The sequence below is a fragment of the Saprolegnia parasitica genome, assembly GCF_000151545.1.
Source record: "Saprolegnia parasitica CBS 223.65 unplaced genomic scaffold supercont2.74, whole genome shotgun sequence".
NCBI lineage: Eukaryota > Oomycota > Saprolegniomycetes > Saprolegniales > Saprolegniaceae > Saprolegnia > Saprolegnia parasitica.
Genome location: NW_012156468.1, coordinates 78,748 through 102,837, shown reverse-complemented (window position 1 = coordinate 102,837; position 24,090 = coordinate 78,748). Strand labels below are relative to the sequence as shown.

The following is a 24,090-nucleotide window of genomic DNA, read 5'->3' as shown; positions in this document are numbered from 1 at the left end:
GAGTAGGCCGCGTCTGCTATTTATTCTGTAGACGAAGGACTCGGAGGTTGCCTACACGTATATACTTGCATGTCTTTGTAAGCTTTTGTTGTACTACTCTCTCTCTCTCTCTCTCTCTCTCGCTTCGCGTCGGGAAAGGCGGGCCCAAGTACAGAGGCGACCAGAGCCATTGATCGACCGAGAAGCCCTCATGGGACACGGCAGCTAGCGGAAGGAAGGTCGACGCGAGGCAAGACGGCGGCGGCCCTTGAAGGCGGCCAACTGACGTAAACGCGACCCCGTCATCATCGAAGCCTCGCGCAATCGCGTGTCAAACGCACCGTCTGGCAGCCGGTGAAACGGCGACAGATCGGACTTGGTCAGTGGGACTGGCTAGGCTCGAACACGACCGGATCACATCAACAAGTTGTCGTGCACCCAAGTGCGACCTGCTGCGCCGCGCGTATATGGACGATGTCTTGGACGAGAGGCACGGAATGCAGGCGCGAGTAATGCCGCAGGGTGATAGGAAGGCGGGTGTCGCGCGTTGGGCCGCGCATCAACCTGAGCGAGCAAGGAATCGTCACGGCGTCCTTCAAGCCAACCGACGGTGGCCCCTAGTACTTGGTATTACTGGTCCCGAGGCGCCTCGACTCTCGTGACGCTCCTCGACCACGAGCGTTCTGGGCATGGACGATGCAGAGGCTGCACGCGAACGATGCGTCGTTTGGAAAGCAAGAACGCATCGAGAGGATTGTACACGAGACGATGCGGCGGGGGTTGCTTGGAAGCGTGGGGCTATATCAATACCATAATCACTCGTCGTGGACGTGCATGTGATTGTGTGACCATACCTCGTGGCACGCGGAGCGTCAAGTTGAAGTTGTTGGGATGGAGGACGACATGGCAGCGCGGCCTCGCACGAGGTTGTGGAGCAAGCTCAAAGGCGCGAGGCCGCGGGATGTGGTGAGCAGTGATGAGGCTGGTACTCGTTTTGATTGGAGAATCAAAAGCCGCTGGATGGATGCACGAGTGTACGTTGCTTGCTCCACGGGCATGGCCACGTCGTCCAGCGTGCTGGTACCACCACGCGACTCCTTTGACTAGGCAAGCGCTCGGACAAGTGGTGTTGCAGAGACGTACAGCCAGCTACAATCGCCACTGCGTTTCAAAAATCACTTGTTCGAAAGCTCGCGTCCTCCGTTGCCACGTTTCAAACGCGTCGATTCAAACACGGACATGGCGGCTAAGTACGACGCGGTGTCGCCCGAGATCCGGCAGTACCTGCGGGCGACGCTGACACCCGTGGTCTCCATCTATGTCCATTGCATGCACCAGCGCCGGCTCCGCGCCTTCCTCCTCTGGCGCATGCACGTGGCCAAGGTCGGCATGTGCGCGGCCCAAGCGCTCGTCACCGATCGCCTTCGGTACGTTCTAGCATCGTACTACCAATGTCGTCCACGCCACGGCGCATTGCAGCATCGTCGCACGTGGGCTCGTTCGCGCGCGCACGGCGGCGCAGATCGCTTCGTCTCTCTGGCGTCTCATGACGCGGTCAAGAACCAAGCGCCTCGTGCATGGGTTGCTGCGCTGGAAGCTCGTGGTGACGCAGTATGCTCAGATTGCATCGTACGCGCCCGAGTACATGCATTGGATCGCGCGGCATCCAAGTACTACGACGCTCCAAAGAGCGTCTTAGCAAATATGGATGCGTAGTGCACCTGCCGTTGCTGCAGGATCGCGATGCGCTGCTCCAGTGCAAGGCAACGCTACTGCTTCGTGGTAATCCGCTCTGGACGGCAAGGAGTCTGAGAATGGTGATGGCCCTTTTCTATGGTAGCGGTAGCTCGCTGTCGCCCGTGCCACCCTGCATGGCACCGGTGGAAGCGAGTACGCGTCCGACGCGCAATTCTCTGTGATCGAGCACTGGCTAGGTGACCCGGACGTGGCCCTTCATGGCGCAGTGTCTCCAGCGCCTCTACCTTGCTTTCCTCTTGCACGTATACAACGTTTGTTCTGCGTACGGATTGGCTACACGTGGCAGCGTAGCGATGGCGCACGTATGCGCAGGCAAAGCACACGACGCGACGCATTGCAAGCACGACGTGTGCGCGGCTGCGCGTACGAGGCGTCGTTGAAAACGGAGATGACGTGGCGCTCTGTAGTCGCACCACGCGCGTGTCGCGGTCCAGCGCTGGCGTCAGCAGACTACCACCCGTCAGCAAGCACGGACGCAGCGCCACGTCATGCGTCTTGGTAGAGGAATCCACTACAGTGCTTATGCTGTTAAAACCCACTTTTGTCTAGCCCGCAAGCGGTTCGTGACGTCACAGGTCTTTGCACGGGTACGCTCGATCTACCGCATGTAGCTCAAGGATCCGTGGGTGGCGTAGTGGCAGGCGACCGTCGTTCGCTGGCACCACCAGCGTACTCGAGTTCGGACTCTCTTATCAAGCCTGCACCGCGTATGGCAGTCGAGACTCGCGGCGGCATGGACACACTGGTCTACCGTGCATTCGAAGCGCCAGGTATATACACTTGCAAAAGGGCATTGGTGTACGTCATCCGCTGTAGCGCGCCGCACAGAGTCTGCAACGCATTCTCACGCGGCGCCGACATCGCGACCTCGACAAAGCCTTTCTTGCACTACGCTTTCATGTAGTACTGGAGGACAATACGTACACGGTTCTGAATTGCAGCGTAGAGTGCCACGCGGCGCCACTGCACCGAGGCACGGCACATGCAGCAGCAGTGGCACTATGGAACGACCGCTGCGACCTGCCTCCGGTAGCTTACGAGGCGCAGGATTCATTCGGCAGCACCCACATCAACAACAATCCATGCGTAGGCTGTGGTGCCAGCGTCAGCAACATCGCTTGTACCGGGGCTTTGCCACGTGGCAGCACCACAACGCATGCTTGCGTCACGTCGAGAGGTCCAGTCGCATCCAACGACTCTGCACGCACTATCAGCGATGGCAAGCGCATCACACGCTCTCGTTGGCGATGCACCATCGAGCGCACACGGCAAGACAGCGCTTGCAGTGGCGTCAGGTACCAAGTCGTGGCTCGCCGAATCGACTTAAAAGGCGCTCGCATTAGCTGGCAACGGTGCTCCAGTCCTGGCGACGTGGCGTGCTGGCGGCGCAGGCGCTGCGAGCTACGGCGTTTGCTGCCTGGAAGAGCAGCTCACATGAAAAGCATCACCATCGAACGCTCGCGTATCGTTGCCTCCAGCGCCTCTATGCGCGGCATTGGTGGCAGCGGTGGCTTGGTACGTTACCCTACTCCTACCCTACCCCCATCTCTCCATTTTCGCGTAGCGGCCCATCGCCGTCAGAGACGCAAGTACCTCGCATCCCTCGGGGCTCCAATGCGCTGTGCTAATATCGATGCTGCGAGTACGAGGCTCCTCGCGCAGACGCTGTGCTTTGCGACGTGGAAGCTACGAGCGCTGGCGGCCAAGGCCGTTGGGATGGTACCCACTGCATGGACATGGACTTGACGACGACGTCTCCTCCTAGGCGACACGGAACAAGTGGCTCTGCCAAGACGCGGCCAAGCATATGCGCGCAACGTACTTCCAGCAGTACGCTACGCGATGCAAGGGACGGTTCAAGTGCAACATGAGAGACGATAGGTGGAAGGGCCTCGCGACGTCGGCCACGCTGCGGCGACACTGTAGGTGTACGACGAGGCGGCGTGGCAGCTGGAGTGTTGCGTAGGTGTGTCCTATGAAGCACTTGCTTTGGGATTGGCGGCGCGGCTCGAACGATCGATGATCTGTCGCCGCGTCATGTCTCTTGTGGCGGTAGCGTGGCACGCATGCTGCCGGTGCATTGACCAAGGGTGGTGTTCTGTAGCACTGGCGTTGTTGGGCGACGAGAAAAGGTCGACACCGACGTCTTCTGGACCGAGCGCGTCTGCAAAATCGCATTCGCCGACTCGTGCGGTGCGTCGACACTTGCACGTTCTCCAGTGCAAGCGTCTGTGTAGGGCGATGGACGTATGGAGACACCATGTACGTCACAGCCTGCGTGTCAAGACGCTGCAGCAGTCGCGACAACGCTCCCTGCAGTACGAGTGTTCTATCCTTGACCACGTACAGAGTTAACGCATCGTAGCGTGTCTGCGTTTCGACAGTGGACGGCGCTTGTGACGTGGCGGCGTCAGCTGCGTCTGCTCGGGGCGCGCTGGCAACGCTTGCGTCTGCATGAGTGCATGCATGCACCCTTCGATGCGTGGCGCGGCCCTTTTGTGGGCCTCGAACGGACGTGTCGACGTGCCTTGGCTCGGTGCTTGCACAAGACATCGCTCGCGGTATCCAATTTAAGATCAAGTTGATACCTACTTGATACATTCAGATGTATCGGCACGCGTGGGGCCAATGGCGACGTGCACAGCAACGGCGCGCCGATGACGAAGCGGTACGAGCATGCGGACTCGCATCGTCCTGTGTGCTGGATACGAGCGATGATTATCTTGTTCGGTGTAGACGCAACAGCTCACGATTCTTCGCGTATGGATGGTATGGCAACAACACGTGCTGCGAGCGCGACATGTGAAGCACCAGCTGCGTCGGCGGCTGCGAGGTGACGAGCCGTGCGACGATACATCGCATCACAGTCATGTAGGCATGCTGCACGCAGCGCGTCGTCGTGCGTGGCAGGTGTGGCAGACACATACAGTCGTCCACCGGCATCTCGCCCTGGCCGCTGCACAAGCGTCCGCGGCGGCGGCGACCACTGCTATCCTGGAGCGATCCACCGCAATCGAGTGCGACCACGCGACACAGACCGACACATTTGAACCAGAAAGCGTGATGGCGCTGAAGGAGCTCCAAGCCACCCATGCAGCACTCGTGCAGCTCTACCAGCAGAGCCAGACAGAGGCCGCCGAGCATCTGCGGGAGCGAGCGTCGTGGCACCGCCAACTCGATGGCGTCATGATGGAAAAGACAACCTTGATCGCAGGCCTCGACGAGTGCAAGGCGCGACTGCAGACGGCCAAGCAGCTCGCCCACGACAACCGCGTCAGCACTTGCAAGAACGATACCCATGTGTCTTAGAGATGGTTGTGTAGGCGCTGCGTGCTCTCGTCGCCGATACCGCAGCCCAGCGACAGCAGATAGCGCAGCTCACAGGTACGACGTCGCTTGTATCGAGCTCACCGAGAAACGAGACGAGCGCAGGACGCTGCGTTCTCGGCGAGCGCATGCTTCAGCGCCTCGAACTCGAACTCACAAACGAACGGTGCGAGCGGGCGCGCGAGCTGGATGCGCACCATGCACACACCAATGACCTCACAATCCAACTGGCCACGGTATGTATGGGGCTGTACATGGTTGCGATACTCGATCCAACGTGCGTCTAGGTGCGCGAACGCTGCACGCACCTCGAAGACATGGAGCGGTACATGTGTCTGCGATATTGTCGTCGAGTGTGCCCACGGGACCCTAGCTACACCGTCAAGCTCCAACACAAGCTGGCGCTGCAGGAAGACCGCTGGCAGCGCGCCAAGCTCGCGAACTTTGAAGCGACGCTGCAGCGCATGGACGCGGCGACAAAACCCGAACCCTAAGTTCCCCGTCCCCGTCTATAAAAGCATCATAAATGCAAAGCGTCCTTTTCTATTTTCCATCGGCGGCTCAAATAAACTGATCAATCGCCTGCTTGAACCGAGGAAAACTCGAGAAGGTTGTCTTTCCTACGTATTGGGATGGGTTGATAGATTGATACAAAGAATGTACATGGAGAAAGGACTAGACGATGGTAAATTCGGCATGTTCGAGCTGTGCAAGCGCGTGGAGACCGTCTCGCATCAACTCTTTAGTCGGGTACAGTGGCAAGTCGATGCGGTTGAAGCATGCGTGGGCCCGCGGAAAGACGCCGCGCGTGAACGGAATCGCCTCGACGGTAAACGGACAGAGACGACCGTCAAAGCTTGTGAGGCCTTGAAAGCCCTGGATGGGCACGCGCGACGAGCCCGTCGTGAACTGCAGCAAGTGGCGGCGCTGCGTCGGCGTCATGTCGCGCAAGAGCTCCCAAAACCACGTGGCGCTGGTGGTCGCAGCGTGCGCTAGCGCCATCTTGGTGTGGCGCTTCCAATCGTCTACGTCAAGGTCGGCCGCCGAACCAGCGACCAAGAGGCCAAGCTCTTGGTAGTCGAACGGTAGAACCAAGTCGGCTGGCATGACCTAGTAGAAGCCCACGCGTCAGATGATGATGATGCTGCATCGAATTGGAAGAGGGATGATCGACCTCGTTGAAGCCATGCAAGAGCGAGGTTAGGGGCTGCTGGACACGGTCGAACAAGAGGTACTGGACCATACAGTCCACGTAGGCGGCGCGGTTGGATAGCGTCACGGGTATGTCTTGGCCGTTGGGCAGCAGCGGCACGAGGTCGGTCTTGCCACGGGCGACGGTAAAGTCCAAGCAGAGGTCGTCGACGGAGGACGCTGTCGCAATGTAGTGCAAACTGGCGGATGTCGTTGGATCGAGATACGCAATGTCGGCAACCGAGAGCGGTGCGCCCACCAGTGCTTTGAGCAGCGGCACGCAGAGCGGCTGCGGAAGCACTTGACCGTCGAGCATCGCCCGCGCCAAGAGACGACCCACGGCGCGAAAAAGTGTTAAGTTGGTCGGCTCGAGGCTCGTGTTATGGTCGATCATGTACGCACCGTCGTCCTTGTGGTTGATGCAAAAGAGCCCGGCCGACGGCGCTAAGACTGCCGCAAGAACGAGGCTGTACCATTCGCGCTGGAGGCCACCGGCGTCCACGCCGCTCTCACCGAGCATCGTGATGCTGGTCGTAGAGCAGAGAGAGGCCGGTGCAATCTGCAAGAGCAAGGGGATCGACTCGAACGCAAGGTCTCGGTACACGTTGAGCTTGGTCGTGGACCGCGACGTGTGGCTGAGTCGGGTGAAGAAGGCAGCGACCTTGGTCGAGAAGGACGCGTCTTGCAGCGCGATGAGCTGGCGCCACTGCCACCGCGTCAACGTCTCGCCGGTCGCCGGGGCAACGAATGGGGACATGGTCGCCAGCGGCGTCCACGCACACGTGCTGGTCTCCGGGTCGTAGGCAATCACAAACTGGCCGTGCATGGAATCGGAAGAGGACCACTGCAGGTCCCCGGTCGGCGTCAAGGTCCGCGCCCACTGCTTGCGGCGCCTACCAACATCCAATCGTTCGAGAGATGATGATGGATTGTGACGACGAGCGTACATGGCACTCTGCTGCCGGAGACTCAAGGCAGCGGTTGGCGACGCGTCTTTGGCGGCGTCGCAGAGAGTGCAATGCATGGTGCGAAGCTGGTTGTGGAAGGCGCAGATCGGACACGTCCAGCGTGCAGCGTTCCTACAAGCGGGCTACGCGCATGGATGTGGGATGTACGACGTACGGATCATCGAGGTTCTGGCGCTGAAGTCCGTCTTGAAAGTTGCCCAGAAAGCTAGGCATCGAGTGAGACGATAGGTATGCGGTAGCGACGACGTACTCTTCTTCGAGGAGCGCGGCTTGGCTTGGCTGACAGCAGCAGTGCCGAAGGATGCGCCACGCTGCTAAGAGGAATGCCAGCGCCAGCACCACTTGCAGCACGCGCATGAGCGTCATCTGACTCTCGTCGTTGCCCATGCTCGCTGCTTGGAAATGCAATTGTGATGGCCCAAGGTTCCTGGACAGGTCCGTTCAAGGGACCTACGTGATCGCCGTGTCCAACGGAGTCTGTTGGACACAGCGATCGCGTCTCTGCACCTCGACGCGCCACGTTCGCATATCCGGATGGGTCACTTGATGGCTGGGTTTATGAATGAACTTGGCATTTGTATGGACAGCTTGCCCGCGGATCGGACGAGGATACAAAACACAAGCTTAAAAGCAGCCATTAACTGACCCTTTACCGCAGGGTCGGAATTTTGCTTTCTTTGTGCCGAATTGAAAGCAAATTAGATTCGGCACATTCGGCATGTGCCGATCGCCGCAGCTTCAACGTGTGGCTCGACGACCACATCGGGTTGTGTACGCAGTGGCTTCTCGCGTGCTGCCAGCGGCAGGATAGAGGCTATCGCACTTGCATCACATACCGCATGCTTCTTGCAGGTCGTGCCTTTCTGCCGTGGCAGAAATCGAGGTCGCGGACAGGATTGTTGGGTGCGGGTTTAAAAGATGGCATATGCCACATGCCATATGCCACTTTGAACCGGACGGAGGTGCCACACGCAAGAAGTCCCTGATCATGCTCAAGCACAAGCTCAAGGATCGGGACGTCGACGCCGTGGCCGCGATCTTGACGCGGCTCCAGGCCAAGGAGGCGCATGTGCGCGAGACAGCGGCCCTCGACCTCCGCGCGGCCGTGGCCACGCTCTCGCGCGAGCTCACGTCCGAGACTTTTGCGCGATTCCTCTCGGAGCTGACGCCACGCCTCCAGAGCCTCCTCCAGAGCCCGAGCTTGGGCGACCAGCTCGGTGGCATCGCCGCCGTCGAAGCGCTCATTCCCGTCGCGACCGAGGCGCAGATCATTCGGTTCGCCAACTACCTCCGGTCGTTCTTTGTCACGTGCGAGTCGAAGGACGGGCTGCGCGCAGCGAGCCTCGCGCTCGGGAAGCTCGCGTCGACGACCGAGATGGGCATCAGTGGCACGCTTGTCGCGGCCTTTGTCGACTTTGAAGTCAAGCGCGCGTTCGAGTGGCTCACGAACCCGTGCTTCAACAGCAGCCAGAGCCACCGCCGGCTCGCGGCCTGCTTGGTCCTCAAAGCGCTCGCGGTCGCGGTGCCCACGCTCTTTCACGTCAACCTCTCGACCTTCTTTGTCGCGATCTGGCCCGCGATCCGCGACGCCCGCGTCGACGTGCGCGATGCCGCCACGGTGCGCGTCTCCCTTCGCATGCACGCATGATGGCTCATCGATGCATGCTGCATAGGATGCGCTCGCGGCGTGCCTCCAGCTCATCTCGATGCGCCAGACGCGCCACCGCGTCCAGTGGTACTGCAAGATCTACGACCAAGTCCAGGAAGGCCTCAACGTCTCATCGCGCTCGGGTACGAGTGCGTCGGCCTCCATCATCATCATCATCTCTCTCAACCTCTCCGTCTAGGTACGTCGGTGCAGATTCTCCCGACCAAGACGCCAGCTTGGGACGCGATTCATGGCTCGCTGCTCGTGGTCATGCAGCTGCTTCAGAACACGGGCAGCTTCATGGTGCCCCGATTCCGCGAGGTTCCTTCTTTCATAGTCCCACACGATGGAGACTATTGTCATCTAGGTGTGCGACATTGTCTTGTGCTACAAGGACTCGCGCGACAAACTCGTCGCGCGGTCCGTGTGCCTGCTCTTGCCGCAGCTCGCCGCGTACTGCCCCGGTATCGATCCCTCGGCCTCTTTCATCGCACACTATCTATGGTGTGTAGACGCGTTTGTCCGACACTATTTGAGCACGTGCGTGACGCACCTCATGAAGCGCATGACGACGTACGTCTCGGCGGCCGAGCGAGGCGTCGCGTTCCTGGCGCTTGGCCACCTCGCCTTGTCGGTCGGCGGTACCGGCTTTATTTTTTTTATTGTCGCATTTTTCTCATTTTTCAATGGTTTATAGACCACTTGGTGCCGCAGCTGCCGAGCATCGTCGAGCTCCTCCAGGACGGCATGAAGCGCAACCGGTACTTTTGCATCGAGACGCTCATGTGCGTGGCGCATTTCACGCGCGCGTGCGGCGCTGCGTTCGAGCCGTACTTGCCGTCGCTGGTCGACCAAATGATGGAAGGCGGGCTCAACGACCCGCTCGTCGAGGCGCTCGCCGACATCACCAAGACCGTGCCACTGCTCTTGACAGGCGTCCAGGAGCGACTCCTCAACGAAATTTCACTCGTCTTGCGCGGTAGCCCCTCTCGACTCCCTTGCGAACGGTCCACGAATGGTATTCGATAGGCGTGACGTTTGCGCCGTCACTTGACGACAAGCCAATGAAAGCGCGCAAGGCCGGCCGGCGGGACGAAGCGTCGCCGGCTGCTCTCTCGCTCTCGCTCAAGACGCTCAGCTGGTTCAACTTTCACGGCCCATTTTCGATTCTACCGTTCGTTCGCGACAGCGTCTGCTTGTACCTCACGCACCATGACATGACGGTCCGCAAGCAAGGTAGTACGACGACGCTGTCATGGCACTGACACGGACACGGTAGCGGTGGTGGCGTGCGCCAAGCTGCTCTTGCCGACGGCCGTGCCCAAACGCGGTCCCAGCGGCCGCGTGATCGACGACGTCTTGCAGCAGCTGCTACAGGTCGGCGCATCGTGACGTGCTTGCGATGTGGATGGAGACGATGACAATGTAGGTGGGCATTTCGGACGTCGACTCGAACGTCCGGAAGAGTGTTGTCGAGTCGCTGGACGCGCGCTTTGACGAGTGGTTGAGCCAAGAGACGCACTTGACGCTGCTCTTCTTCCTCCTCAACGACGGTGTGTGGAAACTATTGTCTATCACACTGGACACGATTGTCTATAAAATCATTGGCATTAGAAACGCCGAGTATCCGAGAAGGCACCATGTGTCTTTTGGAGCGTCTCGCACCACTCAACCCTGCTTTTATCTTGCCATTGCTGCGCCGCGTCTTGGTGCAAGTACGTGCTTTGAGAAGGATCGAAGTGGGGACCAGAGGATGCTTTGTGTAGTTGCTCACGGAGCTCGAGCACGCGATGGATCTGCGCATGCTCGAAGACAGCACACGTCTCCTTGGGCGCCTCATTCGCGGCTCGCAGCACCTCATCGAGCCGTACCTGGGCCGCGTTCTGCAGGTGGCGCCGATGCGGTTTGTATATCGGTGTATCCATCCTGCATGTCTCTAGGTGCTCTTGCCCAAGATCCAGCATGGGAATGCGATGCAGCAGAACCTCGCCAGCGCCGTCCTGACGACCATTGGCGAGCTGGCGCTCGCGGTGCATGTGCGTCCGTTGTCTTTTAACAAAAACGATGCGATCTCTACTACGTAGGAGCCCATGGCGGCGTACGAGCCCGCGCTGCTGCCACTCATTCTCGACGCCCTCCAAGACCACGGGTCGATCCAGAAGCGTCAGGTGGCGCTGGTGACGCTCGGGCAGCTGGTACGACGAAAATGAAAGACGGTGTGGATGACGTCCATGGTGTCCTTAGACGGGCAGTACGGGCTCGGTCGTGCAGCCGTACATTAGCTACCCCAAGATCCTCGACGTGCTCTTGGATTTGCTGCAGCACACGGCGGCGACGCCGTGGCAGCTTCGACGCGAGGCCATGAAGACGATCGGCATTCTTGGTCTATATTGACGCGCGAAATGTGGACAGATTGTCTGACAGACATGTCTCGAACTAGGTGCGCTGGACCCGTACAAGTACAAGCTGTGCATCTCGAGCGCGTCGCTGCACGAAGGCAACGTGGAAGAAGGCGGTGTCGGCCTTGGGTCGCTCTCGATGACGCGCAAGTTCAAACCCACGTACGTACGCGTTCTGTCTTGCTCCTATCTCATCGCACGGTATCAGGGACATGGGCCCGAGCATGGACGAGAAGCAGCAGATCGAGCTGCAGCTGTTCACTGCAGCGCCTGTGGGCACGCGTCGCCCCGAAAAGCCCAAGTACTGTGCCTCAAGGCGGAGGCGATTGCACTCACATATTGTCTCTCGCTGCCTCTTAGAAAGGTGCCGGGCAAGCGCAGTATGATGGCCAAGACCCTCGAGGCCGCGACCTTGCCTCGTAAATCGCTACCTTCGTTTCGTGTGCTGAATGCGACGTGTTGTCGTAGCGGTGGACGGGTACCTCGACCACGAGCTGCTCGAGACGCTCGATGTCGATTTGGAGCTCGAGCTCGATCCGCGCGCCGTCGCCGTGTCGTCGGAAGCGTACTTTCCGACCGTCGCCATCCATGCGCTGCTCAACATTCTCAAGGAGCCGTCACTCAGTGTGCACCACTATGGTATCATATGCCACTTGCCATAATTTTGGAGGATACCAATGGCATGCGTAGGCGTGATCCAGGCCATCATGTTCATCTTCAAGTCGCTCAGCCTCCAGTGCGTGCCGTTCTTGCCGTACATTGTGCCGCCCTTCCTCCACGTGCTCGCCCGCGGTATCATCCACGCGACAATGCGACAATGCGACTCATCGATGTCGGCTCGATAGGCGAGCCTCGGCTGCGCGACTCGCTCTTTCTGCAGCTCACAGTGCTCACGTCGATCGTGCAAGCCCATCTCGGGTCGTTCTTTCCCGCCATTATCGTACTGGCGCTCCGCCATTGGCGCGCCCACCTGCCGCAGATCGTCCGCCTCGTCGAGGTACTTGTTTCTTGTTGTGTATTTTGCGGATTTGACGACCTTTTTCAGAAAATTGCGGTCGCTGTGCCGAGTGATTTCCGCAACATTTACTTTCCCCAGCTCCTGCCCAAGATCCTCGAAGTGCTCCAGCCGCACCCGCACTCGGACCTGCTCTTTTTCAGTGGTCTTGTCTCCCTTTGTCTGTACATCATCGTCATCGTTTTGTGTGTAGACGCGGCCGATGGCAGTGGCACAAGTGCAGCGGCCGGTGCGCCGTCGTCGACGACCGATGGCAGTGGCACGGGCGTGACGTCGGTTCCGAGTACGTTGCCGTCGGGCACGGATCCGGACGGCGTCGCGCTCGACAAGAAGGAGAGCACCAAGCATCTTTCGTACGCTTGGCTTTTTGTGTTGAGATTCGGTTTGAGAGTCGCACGAATAGGGTGCTGGCGTCGATCCAGATGCAAATGGTGCACTTGCTCGTCGTGTGTGGGTCGTCGGTCGACGAAGCTGTGTACCTCCTCTTGCCGGCGCTGACGCGGCTTTTGGAGCACAGCGACACGGCGCTCGAGGTCTCGTGGCTCGAGAAGGCACCGTTTTTTTACCGTATTTTGACGGCGTAGGTCAAGACGAGCATTGTCACGTTGCTCGCGCAGCTCACGCAGCTCGGCGACTACGAGCACTATGCGGGTCCGCGCCTTTTGTTGCCGCTGCAGCGCGCCGTGCGATCGACGCTGCAGTCGTCGTCGGCCGTGCTTCGACCCGACGTACGGTCCCCTTTTTCTTTTTCTTTTTTTCATGTTGCGATGCATGGTAGATGCGGAAATTTGGCGACGCGGTGCTCTACTGCCTCTGCGCGGTCGCGTACCAGCTCCAGGACGGCCTCGTGCAGTACACGCCGCTTGTCAAAGCGATCGGCCGCGTGCTCGAGACGCAGCTCGAGCTCAACATCACGTACCTCGAGTCGCTTGTCGCCAAGCTGCTGGCGCAAGACCGCATCGTGCGCGACGACTTGATACACCCATCGCTTATGACGCCCGAGCTCCAAGCGTGGCTGGACGTGAGCCGCGAAACCCGCGCGCCCGTCGTCGTCCCTGCCGCGTCGTCGTCGTCAGTGCCGCGCCTGCACGTCAACCAGCAAAACCTCCGGCGTGCGTGGGAAGCGTCCCAGCGGTCGACCAAGGATGGTGCGTCTATCTTGTGCCCCGGTGGGGTTTCAAGTGATTTGATGTTGTTGTCTAGACTGGCTCGAGTGGATGCGCCGGTTCTCGATCGAGCTGTTGCGGGAATCCCCGTCGGCGGCCTTGCGGTAATGCACTACGCTGGGTTCGATACTGGTCGCTAGAGCGGATATGTGTGCTGGATTAGGTCGTGCTGCTCGCTGGCGCAAGCGTACAATCCGCTCGCACGTGCGCTCTTCAACTCGGCGTTTGTTTCGTGCTGGAACGACCTCCACGAGCAGTACCAAGACTACCTGGTGCGCGCGCTCGAGACGGCGTTCCAGAGCGACACGATCTCGGCCGAGATTCTCCAGACGCTGCTCAACCTCGCCGAGTTTATGGAGCACGACGTCGAGGCACTCCCGATCGGTAGGACCCTACCCCTCTCTCGTTGTTCTTCTAGTGAGGTGGCTTAGACATTCGCGAGCTCGGCGAATTGGCGCAAAAGTGCCATGCCTATGCCAAGGTACCGAAGATTCTTGTCGATGGATGGACTGGAAGCGAGAGCGTAGGCGCTGCACTACAAGGAGCTCGAGTTTCACACGTCGCCGAGCACGTGCATTGAAGCCTTGATTTCGATCAACAACCAAGTCGGGCAGCCAGAAGCCGCGGTGGGCATCCTCAAGTACGCGCAGCTGCACCACCGCAGCGTCATCCAAGTCAAAGAGTCGTGGTACGAGAAGCTCCAAAACTGGCAAGGCGCGCTCGACTTGTACGACGCCAAGCTCGCCGAGCCGACGACGACGGTAGGATTGCTGGCTTTTCTACCGTGGCCCTACTGAAATGATGTCTAGGGGGCACTCGACCTCGAAGCGGCGACCGGCAAGATGCGATGCCTCGAAGCCTTGGGCGAGTGGGAGGAGCTCGCGGCCTTGGCCAAGCATGTGTGGGCCTCGCTTCGTCCGTCAACCGACGCGCCATCGTCCTTGGTACAAACGTTTGGTCGCCTGCATCGCAGCCGACCTGTGTGTTGTAGGCGTCGTCGCGCCCCAAGCCCAAGCGTGCGCCGGCGAGTTCGACGGGTACATGGCGTTTTCGTGGCCGCGCTGACGTGACGCGGCGTAGGACCGGTGGACGACGGCAGCAGCGGCACGGACGAGTCCCATCTGACGACCGTCGCCATGCTCGGGTAGTCCCTCAATACATGGAAAGGTCCTTTGTAACAAGGTACTAGCGCCCGCGCCTGCTGGTGGCTCTCCGAGTGGGACACGATGGAGCAGTATGTGCAAGGTGTCCAGACCGACCCGGCGTTGCTCGCACCGCCGTTGCCCGGGTACATTGCAATTCCACCCATTCTATCAAGGTATCAACTTTTGGCGATGTAGGACGGATCCAGAACTTGGCGCGGTCGCGTCGCTCTACAAGTCGGTGCTGGCCGTGCACCACAACCAGTTTGAGGACGCGCAGAGCTGGATCGATGCGACCCGCAAGGCGCTGGATACGACGCTTGGTGCGCTGGTCGGGTAGGCCTCGTGTGATTGGCCAAAGCCTATATTGATACATTGATGTAGCGAGTCGTACATTCGCGCGTACCGTACGGTCGTGACGCTGCAGCAACTCTCGGAGCTCGAAGAGATCATCACGTACAAGAAGCTGCGGCTCCACGTCGGCAAGGCGGACGAGGCCGCCAAGTACAAGCGGCGCATGGTGAAAATGTGGCAGACGCGGCTCACGGGTACCAACGCCCCTGCACGTGATGGATGGATACATGCCATCGTAGGCTGCAAGCGGGTTGTGGACGTGTGGCAGCAACTCCTTGCCGTGCGATCGCTCGTGCTGGCGCCCCACGAAGACATTGAGACGTGGCTCCAGTTTGCGAGTCTCTGCCGGCAGTCGGGCAACCTCGCCCTCTCGCTCAAAGTGTTTACGCACGCGCTGGCCGTGCACACGCCGGGACTCGAACTCGCGACAAAGACTGCGTCGTCGTTTCGCGGCCCTGGGTTTGCCAACGTACGACACATGTGCGAGAGTCGTATCGTGTGTCTGAAGCAAGGCGTAGATGGGCTTTTCAACGCTTGGGTACTCGGAGAAGGACCACCACCGTGTTGCGTTTGCCTACCTCAAGCATCTCTGGGCCGTCGGGGAAAAGCAAAAGGCGCTCACCGAGCTCGGGACGCTCGTGCAGACGCTCTCGCGTCGGTCGCCCCTCACAGGTAGGCCCTCTACCTCTCGTATATGTCTTTTGCTCGCTGAGAATTGATATTGGACGGTACTAGTCGGCGCCGTGGCAACCAATCAAGACGAGGAGATTGTCAAGTGCCACCTCAAGTGGGCCGAGTGGCAGCTCGCCATCCACGAGCAGCAACTGGACCGTGTCCCGATCGCGGCTGTGCTCAATGCGCTCAAGACGAGCACGGAGCTCGAGCCGTCGAGCTACAAAGGTACACCTTTCTTGATACGTTGATACATTTTGGATATGATGATGGTGCGTAGCGTGGCATGCGTGGGCGCTCATGAACTTTCATGTGGCCGAGTACCACTCGCAGCTACCGCCAGGGTCCAACCAGGTCCTGCTACCGGGCAAGACAGAGGCGTCGGACCTCGGGCCATACATTGCGTCCGCGATTGAAGGCTTCTTCCGGTCGATTGCACTCGGCCGGTCGCGCTGGGCCGCCAACGTGCAGCAAGATATCCTGCGTGTGCTCACGCTTTGGTTTGCGTACGGCCACCGCTCGGACGTCCACGGCGCGCTCGTGTCTGGTTTCCAGAGCGTGAGCATTGAGACGTGGCTGATTGTGATTCCGCAGCTCATTGCGCGGTCCGTCATTCAAAACAAAAGAAGAAGAATCCACGTATCCACCACCTATATGTAGGATTCATTCGCCGCACCCGCGCATCCAGAGCCAGCTGCATCGGCTCTTGTCGGCGATCGGGACGCAGCACCCGCACGCGCTCATCTATCCGCTCAGCGTCGCCCTCAAGTCGCCGCTCGAGGTATTTGCCTCTCTTGGGGATAGATCGATCGGAGACGACGAGCAACTAGGTCCGGCAACGCGCGGCCGAGGCCATTATGAACTCGATGCGAAAGAACTACGTCGACTTGGTCAACGAAGCCCTCCTCGTGTCGCGGGAGCTCATCCGCGTCGCGATCCTCTGGCACGAACTCTGGCACGAAGGCTTGGAAGAAGCGTCGCGCTTGTACTTTGGCGAGCACGACGTCGAAGGTAGAGCTATGCTTGATCGTCTTTTTGTACTAAAATATGACAACGCTAGGCATGATGGCGGTGCTTGAGCCATTGCATGCCATGATGGACAAGGGACCTGAGACGCTGCGGGAAGTGAGCTTCCACCAAGCGTTTGGGCGCGACCTCAAGGAGGCGTACGACTGGATCCAGCGCTATTTGAGTCCGCACGGCGCCAAGAACGGTGCGTGCTTTGTTTCCACTGGATACTATGTTGTTACAACAACAATTCATGTCTAGAGTCGGACTTGAACCAGGCGTGGGACCGCTACTACCACGTCTTTCGCCGCATCAACAAGCAGCTGCCGCAGCTCACGACGCTCGAGCTGCAGTATGTGAGCCCGAATCTGCTCCACGCCCACGAGCTCCAGCTGGCCGTGCCCGGTACCATTTCCATCCATTTTTTCGTATCAAGTTGATAATTGGATGCGCAGGCACGTACCGCGCGGGCCATGCGATCGTCAAGATCCGGTCGTTTGTGCCGACGATGCTCGTGCTCACGTCCAAGCAGCGCCCGCGGTACTGTGTGCTTATACCAAAAGAAATCGACGACGACGCGGGATGACGCAGGCGCATCACGATCGTGGGCACGAACGGCCTCGAGTACATGTTTCTGCTCAAGGGCCACGAAGACCTGCGCCAGGACGAGCGCGTCACGCAGCTCTTTGGGCTCGTGAACGCGCTTTTGATCAACGACCGGACGACGTCCAAGAAGGACCTCAAGATCACGCGGTACCCGGTGATTCCGCTGAGCCACAACGCGGGCATTGTCGGTAGGTGGCCGTGTTGTCTTGATACATTGATAGATCGAGGCTATGGTAGGATGGGTGCCCAACTGCGATACGCTGCACCAGCTCATCCGCGATTACCGCGAGGCGCGCAAGATCCTCCTCAACATTGAGCACCGGTCCATTTCATGACATATTCGATGTCGCGTTGTGGAGAATATGACAATGTATATCTATCGATAGGCTCATGCTGCAGATGGCACCCGACTATGACGTGCTCTGCCTGCTTCAAAAGGTCGAGGTGTTCCAGTATGCGCTGGAGAACACGGCCGGCCAAGACCTCTACAAAGTACAGATTGTCGTTCGTCGCATGGACGAGATGCCAAGAAAGGCCGTGTATTGTAGGTGCTCTGGCTTAAGTCGGAAAATTCGGAGGTGTGGCTCGACCGCCGCACCAACTACACGCGGTCGCTGGCTGCCATGTCCATGGTATTTACTCTTGTATTAAACACACAGAGGATACTATTGTACATTCGACGCCTAGGTGGGGTATATCCTCGGCCTTGGCGACCGCCACCCGTCCAACTTGATGCTGCACCGCTTCACGGGCACGATCGTGCACATTGATTTCGGCGACTGCTTTGAGGTCGCCATGCAGCGTGAAAAGTACCCCGAGAAGATCCCGTTCCGGCTCACGCGCATGCTGACCAACGCCATGGAGGTGCGTCATGGATTCTTCTTCAAATGGGATCGATGTGGATGATGCATACTGTCTTATGGAGAATAGGTGAGCGGCATTGAAGGCAACTTTCGGTTCTCGTGCGAGTCGGTCATGCAAGTGCTCCGCGACAACCGCCACTCGCTCATGGCGATGCTCGAGGCCTTTGTCCACGACCCGCTCATTTGCTGGCGCCTCGTACGTCTTGTATCAAGTCGTATGTATCAAGATGACACGCCGCCTCGTAATATCTAGCTCGCACCCAACGTGTCGCCGGCGACGAAGGAAAAGCTGGCCGAGTTTGAACCGCCCAAGTCGGTCAAGAAGCCAGCGCCCGTGGTCGCCGTGCTGCCGTCGGAGCCCGCCGTTGTGCCGCCCGTCGTCCTCGCGCCCGTGCCAGAGGGTGCGTTCTCGTCGATCCCTGACGGCCCAAATCATGCGTGGAACCACTAGTGGCCGTTCCCGTGGTCGATGAGCCGCCGCCACCACCGATGACAACGACGGACGCGGAAGCTCCCCCTCGTCCGCCGCAGCACCCGCCCGTGGTCTCGCAGAGCTTGAGCAAGTCGATTGCGTTCAAGCGGGTCCGACCCTCCGTCCTCAAAAGATAATGACGTATGTAGAACGTCATGCCCAACCTGGAGACGCACCAGCTGCACCAGCCCGAGCGCCGTCCGTCCTTCTCGAACGGCGGTCGGCCGCCCATGCATGAAAGCGGCAACAACCCGAACCTGCACTTGGAGATCTCCAACTTGGCTGCGAGCGTCGGCTTTAGCTTGAGCCGCAGCTTGCGCGTGAACGAACACGTGCCCCTCGACGACCACATGGCGCCAAAGGCCGCGCCGGTCTCGGCCTCGCAAGCGTAGTCTTGATGCGCGTTCTTGCGCATTCTGCTGATGAGTATGGTGTATGTAGGGACTACGAGCTGCGCAACCGCAGCCACCGGGAGAAGGAGCTCGTGCACGCCTTAGGGCCCGAAGGTGCAGGCGCGCCCCGCGAGGCGCTCAATGAAAAAGCCGTCGCCGTCATCCGGCGCGTGCAGGCCAAGCTCACGGGCCGCGATTTTGACGACTGCCGCGAACCGCTCAGCGTCTCGGATCAGGTCCAGCGCTTGATCACGCAGGCGGCGTCGCACGAGAACCTCTGCCAGTGCTACATTGGGTGGTGCCCGTTTTGGTAAACATGTACAACTTGTCTATTGGCGACGTTTATCACTCGGGTGGGTGGGAGATACCCTCCCACGTTGACAGTGTGCGAAGCGTCCCGTCGTACAAGCAACGAGGCATCGAGAGCTGCCAGCGATTTACTGCTCGACGCCACACCACGAGATCAACCGTGTTGGACTCCCTTGACGTCACCAACGCAACCACGTGCCATCGAACGGTCGGGTACCGAAGCCTTTGGTTTTCCAAGTCGTTCGACCCGTGCCACACGCGGTACTGTCATCATCGTCCGCAGCTGCGTTGGCCTATCAGCAATGCTATTGAGGCAACGAGCTGCGACGATGGTTCGCAAGTGCGCGACCAGATGCCCCATGCACCGTGGGACACGATGATTCTGTCACCTTGTGCCGCATCGCTCCGGTTCGCACCACCGTCGTGTAGGCAGATGTGGAGAGGAGGTTAGAGAGCTACCGTACTACAGTACTCTAGAGATACTCGACTGTGGTCTCGCGGTGGCATCAACATGTCATATAGCACGCGAGCCAGATCTGAAATTTTGGATTCCGCGTCCGTGCATCTGATTCCCGTCGACTTGGTTGCACGCATCTGGTTACGACCATCAGATTGCTCTTGGTGCTTATTGTACATTTAGCGGCCATGGCTCCTGGCGTCGAATGGAGTCTTGGGAGCGAGGTCATGGTCACGCTCGCCGGCGTCGGTTTTGTCGGATTGCTCGTTGGCCTCGCGCTGTACGCCAAGTCGGAGAAGCGCGAGATGGCAGCCGTCGCCCTCCTCCGCAACGAGTACCATCCCTTCTTTCGTACGTCTCTCATCTCGAGAGCGCTAGTTTTGTGGGCCAGCTCCGTGGTCGACACCGCCAAGACGTCGAAGACATGTGCGTCCGTGCGCTCGATCCTCGTCGCTCATGCTGCCACGTATGCGTAGCGACGTGGATGCCAACAAGTGGCTCTGCCACGTGTGTGAGTTTGCCAATGCGACCGACAAGAAGACGTGCACGCTCTGCGAGACGCCCCACGGTGCGTTGCATATCCACAACGCAACCATACAATATTGTCTGTCATGCTGTAGACGTTGTCTTGAGCATCGGTGCCACCACCAACATGGCGCTCGCCGTCCTCGCCCACCCCTCGACTCGAAACAACGAAGCGCGCGGTACGACCATTATGTGCCTTGGTACATTGATAGACATGGCGCGTAGCGCGCGCAAGCAGTGGAGCCGCGTGCGGCAGCCCTCCGATGGCGCCGTGCTCTGGACGTCGGCGCTGGAGCTGCAGCCCTCGGACGTCTACTACATGTTGCAGCCCTCGTCGATACCGCCACCGTCACCATCGCTCAAGGACGACGCCAAGGACAAAGATAACGCCAACGACAACGATGACGCCAAGGAGGACGAAGAGAAAGTGCCTCCGGTGCTGCTCGAGATGACCTACTTGACGCCCGAAAGCGCTGCTCGCACCGTGCTGGGGACGATACTGCCGTCGTGGTGGCTCACGCAGCTCGAGTCGCTCCGGCTTCAATCGTTCTCGATCAAGTACATTTGGCTCCTCGAGCAAATCGCGGCCTCGTACACGGAGAAGGTCAAGGTCAAGGTGTACCGCGACAAGATCCTCACCGAGTCGCTCGAGATTCTGCTTGCGCTGCCGCACGACAAGCTCTGTTCGTTCACCCGCGTATCGCTCTATGGCGAGAGCGGTGTTGACGCCGGTGGGCTCCAGCGCGAGTGGTACACGCTCCTCACCCACGCGCTCTTTGAACCGTCCACCGGCCTCTTCATCGCGGCCAACCAAGCCGAGCGGTCGTTCGGCATCAACCCGCACTCGGCGCGCGACCACGGCGAGACGCACCTCGCGCGGTTTGAGGCGTTTGGCCGGCTCCTCGCTCGCGCGATTCTCGACGGCCAAGTGCTGCAGTGCCACCTCTGCGTCCCGCTCTTCAAGGCGCTTCTTGGCACGCCGCTCTCGATGGACGACGTCATGCATTGGGACGCGACCGTGTATGCGAGCCTGTGCTACATTCGTGACGCGCCGAGCGTCGACGACTTGGCGCTCGATTTTACGGTCCACGGGCCCGATGACACTATTGTCGAGCTGGTGCCGTTTGGCGCGCAGATTGCCGTCACGAATGAAAATCGCACCGAGTACGTGGAGGCGATGACCAAGTACCTCCTCTTTGACCGCATTCGAGACCAAGTGTCGGCGCTCGTGCATGGGTTCTACACGGTCTTGCCCGAAGAGCTGCTCTTGCCGTTCGACTACAAGGAGCTCGAGCTGCTCCTCTGCGGCACGTCGGCGATCGATGTCGACGACTGGCGCCTCTTTACCGCCGTCTCGTTCTCGCTCGCCATCACCAACTGCAACGATTGGTTCTGGGCCATTGTGAAAGACGAGATGACGGACGACGACCGCGCGCGGCTGCTGCAGTTTGCGACCGGCTCATCGCGCGTGCCGCTCCAAGGGTTCAAAGGGCTCACGAGCTACGATGGCCTTTTGTGCCCGTTCTCGCTCCAGGCGATCGAGTACAAGTACGGTGCGCTGCCGCGCGCGCATGCGTGCTTTAACCGCATCGACTTGCCGCTCTACCCGACGCGAGCGCTTTTGAAGGAAGCACTATTTGTGATCGTCCGTCTCGAGATGACCGAGTTCACCCTCGTGTAGACAGCCAACAAAGGCTGTAGCGGCCCCTTGACAACTTTACATGTATCACAGCGCGTATTTTCGCAACTTGGCGGCAGGTTCCAGGGCACGACAATTGGACGAATGCCGGCACAACGCAGAAGTCGATGCAGCCCAACCATGGCGGCCAAGGACGCAAAAGATTGTTCTTGACTGCCTCGTATCAACATGCGAGGTTCCTGCAAAGTGGGCTCGTAGAAAACCTGGAGGCTCTTTAGGACGTCGAAAGCCAATTGGCAAAATTTGGCGATGCAAACGTCTTGTACTGTACCGTGTGGTACGAAACTCTATTCTAGCGCTGGCGTCTTTTCCAGATCAGATCTGGTTGCAGATGAGAAATCTACCCATCGCCATCGCCATCGACGCTCGACGTTCGACTGCCACTCGCTCGCCGGCCGCGATCTTTTGCCGAATCGCCGCTTGTGATTGGTGGATTTAAAAGATTTCTCGGTGCATGATTGGTCCATGTCAAAGATACCGTTGTGGCCATGGCGACCATGCTACCCGAGCTCGTCGAGCTCATCGCGGTCTACATCGCGCAGCCTTACGACCTCCTGCGCTACCTCTGTGCATTTGAGAACAGACTTGCGCTGCGTTTGCCGTTCCGAAGCCTCCGTGCGCTGCTGTCGGCAAGCATGCGCACGCCCGGCCTCCGCGTCTGGCCCGAGCTCGAGCTGCCGCACGACATCGCCTCGCTGCACCAGTACGTGTGCGACTGCATGGAGCTGTTTCCAATCGTACGGACAACGTCGCTCGAGGCACATGGCGCTTTGCGCCCCGCGACGCTGCTATCGCTGACCACCCTCACGACGCCCGACGAGGTCCGTACCGCTTGCATGGCGCCATGGCGACATCGGCTCGTCGCGCTCGAGCTGCACCTTTGGGACCGCATCTTGGTAGACGACGCGTGGACACCAACGTCGCTGGGCTTGCTTGGCGCGTGCTTTCGTTTGCAGCATCAGCTTGCCTCGCTGTGTCTGCGCTGGCAACTCGGCCAGAGCCAGCGCGCCTTCGAGCACATTGTTCTTGGCGACGTCCTGGAAAGCAACGTGTTGCATTTGACGCTGTCGTTCAACGACGCGAGCAAGGTGATTTGGAGCGATGCCATGGCGACGCGTCTCGGCTCGTGGCTACGCTCGTCACGCGTGCAGTCTCTGGCGCTCCAGGGGCTTCGCTTCGACTCGATGCGCGCGGCCACGCTCCTCGTCGACTCGATGCATGCGCTCCGCGACTTGCGTATCGAGAGCCTGCAACTCGAACGCGCACTGTGTCTGCGGGCGTCGCTGCCGTCTGCGCTGCGATCGCTTTGCATCCACGGTGCGTCGGTGCTACCGCAGTGGCGCACCGCTGCTTCGCTCGCGACGCTGGCACTACACTATGCATGCCCGATACACAGCCGTGGCCGCGTCTGGGCCATGCGACCGCACCTCCATCGTCTTCGCACGCTTGTGCTGCCCAACGTGGATCTCGAGAACGAACACGATCGAGAGGCGCTCATGGCGCTCTTGCCGCAGCTCACCGAGCTGCACCTCGACACCAATCACCTCGGCGACGCGGGTGCTCTACCGATCATCGCCACTTTGCACCGGTGCCAGTACCTCCAAGTGCTCTCGCTCGACCAGCAAGGCATCACCGACGTCGCTGCGATCGCGCTCACACAAGCCCACAAACCGCCCTCGTTGCGCACGCTTCGATTGGCGCGCAACCGAGTGACGTGCCGTGGCGTCACGGCGCTCTGCCACGTCATGCCGTATCTGGATGTGCTCGATCTGAGTCGCAACCGGATTGGCGGCAGTGGCGCCAAGGCCCTCAGCAGTGTCTTGTCACAGACGGCGCACATGCGGACGCTCGACGTACAGATGAACATGCTCGGCGAGGCCGGTGTCTTGGCGCTGATCGCGTCGCTCCGTAAAGAGAGAAACCTGCGCGCCGGCGTTCTCGTCCTCAGCGCGACGGTGCCGCGCGCCCACGTTCGGACGTGCCGAGCCGCGATCCAGTCGCTGCCTTGTCCGCACTGGGTCATCCTTCGGGGCTAGAGTACGAGTACCTCTCGGGACCGGCGCAATACCGGCAACTTGATGACGACACCCTTTCGTTCGAACGTTATGCGACGGATGGGTTGATGGAGGAAGGGATGGTT

At 59.7% G+C, this 24,090-nt stretch overlaps 5 protein-coding genes across 5 annotated transcripts; 4 read left to right on the top strand and 1 right to left on the bottom strand.

The window, feature by feature from the left end:
• Positions 1 to 1,218: 1,218 nt before the first annotated feature.
• On the top strand, positions 1,219 to 1,678 carry SPRG_11567 (hypothetical protein; the record flags this gene model as incomplete). The annotated part of the gene is made up of 2 exons (XM_012351089.1): positions 1,219 to 1,406; positions 1,459 to 1,678. The coding sequence occupies 2 exons, from the start codon at positions 1,219 to 1,221 to the stop codon at positions 1,676 to 1,678; spliced, it is 408 nt and encodes a 135-aa protein (XP_012206479.1).
• Positions 1,679 to 5,739: 4,061 nt separating this feature from the next.
• SPRG_11566 (hypothetical protein) lies at positions 5,740 to 6,775 on the bottom strand (the record flags this gene model as incomplete). The annotated part of the gene is made up of 2 exons (XM_012351088.1): positions 5,740 to 6,174; positions 6,239 to 6,775. The coding sequence occupies 2 exons, from the start codon at positions 6,773 to 6,775 to the stop codon at positions 5,740 to 5,742; spliced, it is 972 nt and encodes a 323-aa protein (XP_012206478.1).
• Positions 6,776 to 8,211: 1,436 nt separating this feature from the next.
• Positions 8,212 to 19,299, top strand: SPRG_21038 (hypothetical protein; the record flags this gene model as incomplete). The annotated part of the gene is made up of 52 exons (XM_012351120.1): positions 8,212 to 8,841; positions 8,897 to 8,998; positions 9,100 to 9,192; positions 9,239 to 9,335; positions 9,384 to 9,512; positions 9,569 to 9,850; positions 9,901 to 10,107; positions 10,151 to 10,248; positions 10,301 to 10,424; positions 10,486 to 10,586; positions 10,638 to 10,760; positions 10,812 to 10,907; positions 10,956 to 11,066; positions 11,116 to 11,254; positions 11,312 to 11,689; positions 11,739 to 11,909; positions 11,961 to 12,062; positions 12,116 to 12,267; positions 12,316 to 12,430; positions 12,479 to 12,638; positions 12,689 to 12,818; positions 12,870 to 13,013; positions 13,064 to 13,433; positions 13,489 to 13,555; positions 13,615 to 13,835; positions 13,883 to 13,932; positions 13,979 to 14,212; positions 14,261 to 14,395; positions 14,443 to 14,488; positions 14,532 to 14,595; positions 14,641 to 14,739; positions 14,792 to 14,929; positions 14,978 to 15,141; positions 15,187 to 15,416; positions 15,466 to 15,619; positions 15,683 to 15,847; positions 15,900 to 16,224; positions 16,280 to 16,400; positions 16,450 to 16,630; positions 16,680 to 16,832; positions 16,889 to 17,032; positions 17,083 to 17,167; positions 17,219 to 17,421; positions 17,471 to 17,555; positions 17,620 to 17,725; positions 17,782 to 17,865; positions 17,921 to 18,097; positions 18,164 to 18,292; positions 18,350 to 18,497; positions 18,548 to 18,678; positions 18,718 to 18,956; positions 19,010 to 19,299. 52 exons carry the CDS (start codon positions 8,212 to 8,214, stop codon positions 19,272 to 19,274), a joined length of 8,397 nt encoding a protein of 2,798 aa, XP_012206510.1. The 3' UTR covers positions 19,275 to 19,299.
• A 593-nt stretch (positions 19,300 to 19,892) lies between these two features.
• Positions 19,893 to 21,972, top strand: SPRG_11563 (hypothetical protein). Its single transcript, XM_012351087.1, has 5 exons — positions 19,893 to 20,077; positions 20,105 to 20,141; positions 20,203 to 20,294; positions 20,347 to 20,430; positions 20,464 to 21,972. The coding sequence occupies exons 1-5, from the start codon at positions 19,915 to 19,917 to the stop codon at positions 21,930 to 21,932; spliced, it is 1,845 nt and encodes a 614-aa protein (XP_012206477.1). The 5' UTR covers positions 19,893 to 19,914; the 3' UTR covers positions 21,933 to 21,972.
• A 475-nt stretch (positions 21,973 to 22,447) lies between these two features.
• Positions 22,448 to 23,986, top strand: SPRG_11562 (hypothetical protein; the record flags this gene model as incomplete). The annotated part of the gene is made up of 1 exon (XM_012351086.1): positions 22,448 to 23,986. The coding sequence occupies one exon, from the start codon at positions 22,448 to 22,450 to the stop codon at positions 23,984 to 23,986; it is 1,539 nt and encodes a 512-aa protein (XP_012206476.1).
• Between the last annotated feature and the right edge of the window lie 104 nt (positions 23,987 to 24,090).

Coding starts and splice junctions, on each gene's coding strand:
- SPRG_11563 (XM_012351087.1), top strand. CDS start 19,915: ATGGCTCCTGGCGTCGAATGGAGTCTTGGGAGCGAGGTCATGGTCACG. Junction 20,142..20,202: donor GTGGTCGACACCGCCAAGAC/GTCGAAGACATG, acceptor ACGTATGCGTAG/CGACGTGGATGCCAACAAGT. Junction 20,431..20,463: donor TCGAAACAACGAAGCGCGCG/GTACGACCATTA, acceptor GTACATTGATAG/ACATGGCGCGTAGCGCGCGC.